Source organism: Rhinolophus ferrumequinum, chromosome 18, assembly GCF_004115265.2.
Source record: "Rhinolophus ferrumequinum isolate MPI-CBG mRhiFer1 chromosome 18, mRhiFer1_v1.p, whole genome shotgun sequence".
Lineage (NCBI taxonomy): Eukaryota > Metazoa > Chordata > Mammalia > Chiroptera > Rhinolophidae > Rhinolophus > Rhinolophus ferrumequinum.
The window spans coordinates 18349466-18355465 of NC_046301.1; the positions used below are offsets into that span (position 1 = coordinate 18349466).

At 35.1% G+C, this 6000-nt stretch overlaps 1 protein-coding gene across 3 annotated transcripts in view; it reads left to right on the top strand.

Annotated features, from left to right (window-relative positions):
• Positions 1 to 5691, top strand: part of HHIP (hedgehog interacting protein) — an 86827-nt gene extending 81136 nt beyond the window's left edge. Inside the window, exons 13-14 of one of the 3 annotated variants that reach the window (XM_033134641.1) lie at positions 1545 to 1673; positions 2498 to 5691. In XM_033134641.1, the coding sequence (XP_032990532.1) occupies positions 1545 to 1673; positions 2498 to 2508 (140 nt within the window). In that variant the 3' untranslated portion in view covers positions 2509 to 5691. Of the gene's footprint in view, positions 1 to 1544; positions 1822 to 2497 lie in introns of those variants that run through there. The other 2 variants (XM_033134640.1, XM_033134638.1) reach the window with 2 other exon arrangements.
• The last annotated feature ends 309 nt before the right edge of the window (positions 5692 to 6000 follow it).

Genomic DNA, 6000 nt, shown 5'->3' on the forward strand with positions numbered 1-6000 from the left:
TAATATAATATAATACCAGGTATAATATAATATAATTTTAATACGATACAATACAATATAATACAATACCAGGTATAATATAATATAATACCTGGTATAATATAATATAACATAATATAATACAATATAAGACTGGGTCTTATATTAATTTTTGCTCCAAAAGACGCATCAGAGCTGATGGTCCAGCCAGGTCTTATCTTCGGGAAAACACGGTATGTATTCTCTCCGCTTCCTTTATATAGTGTCCATTGTGTTTTATTCCTTACCTTGTATTTTGCTTAACTTCTCAAACTACCAGATAATAAAATTTATTGAGTGCTTCTAATAATAGTATGTTTAAACTGAGGGTAAACAAAGTACTTTGAATAAGGATGGCATTATATATACACCATAGTCAATATTAATAATAATAATATGTGATATAAATGAAAATAGATATCCTTTGAGTTAACATGAAGTTTTATTTCAATAAAGTAATCTTTCCACTAAATCAATTTAAATAATTTGCATATGTAAGATAAACCACAACTATTTTATAAAAGTAATCCATTCATGATATTTTTGACCCAAGCAAGAACTTTATTCCTATATTCACATAATTTATTCATTTCCCACAAATTTAAAAGAAAAATGTCTAACTACTTTCATCTTGTTCTTCCTTTTCCATGTGTCAGCCACGGACCCCTGGATTTTGATTGATGCATTTGCAAAGGTTAAAATGACCCCGCTCCCTGAAAGTATAAGGAAATGTATTCAAAGAATTTGATTCTGGGTCTGCACACCCCAGATTTATCCTATCAGTAAGGGACAATTAAGTTATATATCCAGTTTTCTCTCTCCATCTCATTTTAGCAGTAAATCTTTACATTTCCACCTATATCGTAGTTGTAAAAATCCTTTTATGAATAGGTTCTGTGCTGTAGAGTAACCCTGAAAAGGACAACTAAGAACTTCCTTTGATGGCTGACTGTACTGACCCAGGAAGGGGCTTCAAAGTGTACAGAGATGAAGCATAGGCTACCCCCTACCCAGGAGCAGAGAGGAGAGATACTATGGAGTCTAAGTGGTAGATACTCCAGCTAACCAAAATCAAAAACTGACCATCCCTTTATGCTGCATTGGAGATGCTCGAGCCACAGGACCTTTCTCATGGACCAGCCCTTCCCACACTCAGGTCCTACCCTGGAGGAGTGGGAACACAGCGTTACTTGAAAGGTCCTCTGTTGGAAGTGCCCTGGTGGAGCCAAGACTCGAAACAACTGAAACAATCGTTTTAAATAAGTCAGTTCTGCAAGGGATTGAAATTGTTTCCTGTGAGCTGTCTGGAAATGTCTCCCACTCTCTGCTGAGTTCTGGCCCCCAAATTACTGTGGGTCTGAAAGCGCTCTTCCCTTCTTATCTTTATTATCTTTTGGATCATTTTGTGTTCCTCCTCCTCTCCCTCCCTTCCCTTACTCATCAAATATTTGTTGGCCTCATACTTGGTGCTGTTTCTGACATACACAGTGAGAGTGTGATTTTATTGCTTTTTTTTTTTCTCCCAGCAAAATGTGAGCCAGCATGTCGTCATGGAGGCGTCTGTGTTAGGCCGAACAAATGCCTCTGTAAAAAAGGATATCTTGGTCCTCAATGTGAACAAGTGGACAGAAACATCCGCAGAGTGACCAGGGCAGGTATTCTTGATCAGATCATTGACATGACATCTTATTTGCTGGATCTAACAAGTTACATTGTATAGTTTCTGGGACTGTTTGAATATTCCTTTCCAATGGGCATTTATTTTTTATCCTGTCATTAAAAAGAAAGACTGTTATCCTGCTACACACTCCTGTGATTTCATTTTCTTTTATTAATTTAAAAATAATTTCCAGAAATGTGCAGATTCTGTGTGTGTATGTTGGCACGTTTGTTCACATACGCACGTACACACACACACTCACAACCCCTATACGCATGGTTACAGAACAGATGGATTTTAAAAATATATATTTCCTTGTGTGGAGTAATTTACACAGAAATTCCATTGTAAATTGATAACGGAATTTTTATATCACCAGAAGAGATTATTTGACTTCCTAGGAATTTTCTGTCTGTAATAACTAAAGTCAACTTTAATAGAGTTTTGAAACATTACTGTGCAATCTGATGGATCTAATAAAAAAGGCAATATTTTTATATTAAAGGACTATAATGTGAGAATGTTTCAGAACTCCCTGATGAATTTCTAAATGGGCAACTTGATACAAAATTGTAATCTTCATTTTTATCAATGTATCCAATTACAGAATGTTATGCACTTACTTTTTTATTGGCAGAGAAATCTGGTTACTCTAGCTTAATATCAAGATTGTTTTCAAGTGTTTTATAATTAAATCATAACAGCATATTCTAAAACCAATCTTCCTAAAAGGTCTGCTTTTATTGTATATTTTATTTAACAATAGGCACTGGGTTTGTGTTACATATTTATATTTTTTATTTTATTTTTATAATATAGACATCACCTAGATGAAACACCTTTACCCTGTCCTGTAAAATACTAAAGTTACATTTTTCACCAACTTAATTGGAAAGAAGGGGAGTGAGAAAGCAAACAGCTTTAATGTGCTGTGGATCTAATCTAGCAATGTATCCTTGTGCCAACATGTAATCATTAACGACGGATGAAAAAGCAAGAAAACAGCCAATCCTTATAAAATTCCAGCATTAAACATTTGTAAAGTGCTTTTCACTATAGCAAGACTGTCAGAGTATATGTGATTAGAATGTTGCAGATTGCATACTCAATTGAACCTCACTGGAGAAGAGCTCACTCGTTTTTAACAAATCTTAGCTATGTAAGCTGTCACTTGTACAAATTTTTAATATAATAATTTGCTTGCCAAATATGACTTTCCGTGTATATGTTCCTTCAGAACTCAATGGAAATCCTTTTTGGTTCATGTACGAATAAATTTCTGTAAATGTTCTGTTCAGGTTTTGAAAGAAATGCTATGTTCTAACTTAAAACTGCAAACAGTCTTATAGACATTTTTCTTAATGGTTTTCAAGGCCAGCTCTCCATGTTTGGATTATAACAAAATTATACGGCCTCCTTGCACTACTGAAAAAACATCTACCCATGACACACGCACACCCACGATAGGTGGTCCTTCTGTAAACATCTGTTCCCCCAGAATCGAAATTGGAGAATAGTATAGATTATGCAGCACAGGCTGACTTTCCAAACCTGCTCCTTACTTTTAGGAACACGAACCTCAATTAAAAAGAATAAAATCTTGTAACTAGTATTTCTCTATTGTTTTAAAGCAGGAGATTTGCAATTAAAGCACAGAGAGCATTTATATAGAAACCACAATGTAGAAAGATTGGTTAAGTACACTGCCCTTGTCTTCCATATATGATTACTTAAGTTTCAAGTGACCTCATGCCAAATGGAAATGGGTTGAGAAATCTTGGTTCAGTGCTTAGTGAACAATAGCCTGCATTAAAAAGTGCATGCATAATTTTGCACAATTTAGATTCAATTGACAGTCCATTCAAAGAAGTCTCAGGATTAAATGAGCATGGAGACCAAATTGCCCTCTTACCCCAGAAAAGGGGTGGTCCCTTCTAGTCACACTAACACTTCATTGGCCCAACAGTGTGACAAATCTTGCAATGAACCCTGCAGTAGCCTGCATCTGTAGGTTAATAGCAGGCTTTTGTCTCCATTGCTTTCTCTTCATAGCCCTTTTACTGAATTCCATCACAGAAAGTTTTACAATTTAAAAAAAAAATGTCCTGACAACCATTTTTGTAAATGGACCTTACCATCTAATCATCCCTTATTCAGCGTGGGTGACATTAACAGAATGTGAACCTCTTGTGAGGGAGCCAGCTGTCTAAATCTGTCAAATTGTGCAGTTTTATTACACATTCTCCTGTTCATAGTTTCACTGAAAACAACAAGGATACTGCTGTATATTCGGCAAAATCTAAAAAAAACAGCGTTTCTTCTTACAGTCTTAATCTTTCCATCTCTTCCAAAATAAAAGGTGTTATATTGCCATTAGTTCTCCTATTTAAAATATCTATATGAAATTGACCAGACCCAGATTTTTTATATAGTCCTTTCCCAAGTGAAAGCTTCAAATGACTTAGAAAAACATATGTACCCCAGGTGTCACTGCCTTTTCTATTGTGAGTCATTAGAATAAAAGACCCAAATCTTGTAAAAAGAAGATAGCAAGATCCATGGATATTACACCCCTGCAAAGAAAGGAAAGTCATTGGAGTCATTTCTGTTTTTAAGAGAGACGTAAATAGCAATGGCCAATTGATGGCTACATATTTTAAACGCCAGTGGTCATTTCAAATGATCTTTTGAACTTCTCTCTCAAGTAGATTTTTAAAATATGTGGCTGGAGAATTGTCTTAAAGGATTCATGATGACAGGCAGGTAGGCACTGGTTAAAAAGTATGAGCTAGGGAAAAGTTATGTTTCATCACACGAATGGTGACACCTATGTCTACTCAGTTCATTAAGCAAACAGTAAAAGTGGAAGAAAAATGTCCTTGGTATGAATGCAGATGTGTGAGATAAAGGTAAAATCATGAAATAGAAAAATGTATACTGTTATACCTTTGTCCATTCTAGAGATTAATATTTGGGTGTCAGTTTAATGTGAAATGCTGTTATGGTAGTTGTAAAAAATTGGGGAAAAAAGAAACTTTCTACCGCTGCTTCTGCCAAACTCTTGTCCTAGTTAATAGAACCTTGTTGTCTTGCCAGTTATGTAAGGTAATGAGAAGCAAACTGAATTGGCACATCATTAAAGTGAAAAGAAGGGAAGATTTAAGAAACTTGAGTGGTGATAAAAAGTGCTTTAATCCATACCTTTTCTTCTTGGAATTTTGTTTCAATGTGGCTATTGTAAAATATAGTTTTCACTTTATCACAAAGAATACTCAGACGTTTTCTCAGATTAATGGACTATCTCATCAAGAAAGAGCAAAGAAACCTACACATACAACATATGCTACACACAACCTAAATAGAAAACCATTATCTTTTTCATTTACATACTTCAGAGCAGACACTTCTTCTATATTTATTTCTTTGGGAACAATTATATAATAACGTACTAACAATTTTTAATATATTTCTTTTTAATATTGTTTTTATCTCTGAATCATCAACTATACAACAAAGGCTACTAGGTGTTAGACATGAGATTAGAAGCTACACCTAGGGTCTTTTAAAGGATACATTAATTAAATTTTTATTAGTCTTTTTTAGCTTTGAAACATAAAAGAGAAACCAAGTTCAAATTGTTAAGAGGAAAGATAATGTATACAATAGACAGTGTAGCTGTCTGTTCAATAAAGTTTCCAAACATCTTACCTATGATCTCTCCCCCCCTTTCTTCTCCTGTCCCCCACCCCATATATCCCTCTTCCTTTTAAACGCTCCCTTCTCCTCTCTTTCTACTGTTTTTTAACGAAACAGACATGTCCTCAGTACGCACATGATGAAGATGGCCTGGGGTAGGTTGCTATTGATATTGCTGGTTATGATCTTTTCTTTGTTTTCCTGAAAAAATACCCTTTCCTGGTGTCACATTTGCTCAGACTCTATACCTTAGACAAATATGAACATACCAGTCCAATCTATTACAATCATTGAAAGAAGTAACCAAAAGCATAAAAGACCCCCAGCCCAGATGCTCCTGTTCAGCTGGTGTTTGTTCCATCATAGATACAGGAAAGACACGAAAATATCCCCAGTAGAGAGCCAGCTAACAGTAGGGAAAGTCAATAGCTATTTCCTATTCAAGCAACAACCATCTCTACGGAGTTTCTTTTGAAAAAGGTTATTCCAAATCTATGAGGGAAAAATAAGAAGTAGTTCCTCAATGGAGACTTCAGAATCTTCTTTCCCCAACCCAGATGAGATTTGAATTTGCAAAGAAGTCAGACCAAAGTGCCATGCCCAGAAAATGTACATATTTCTATATT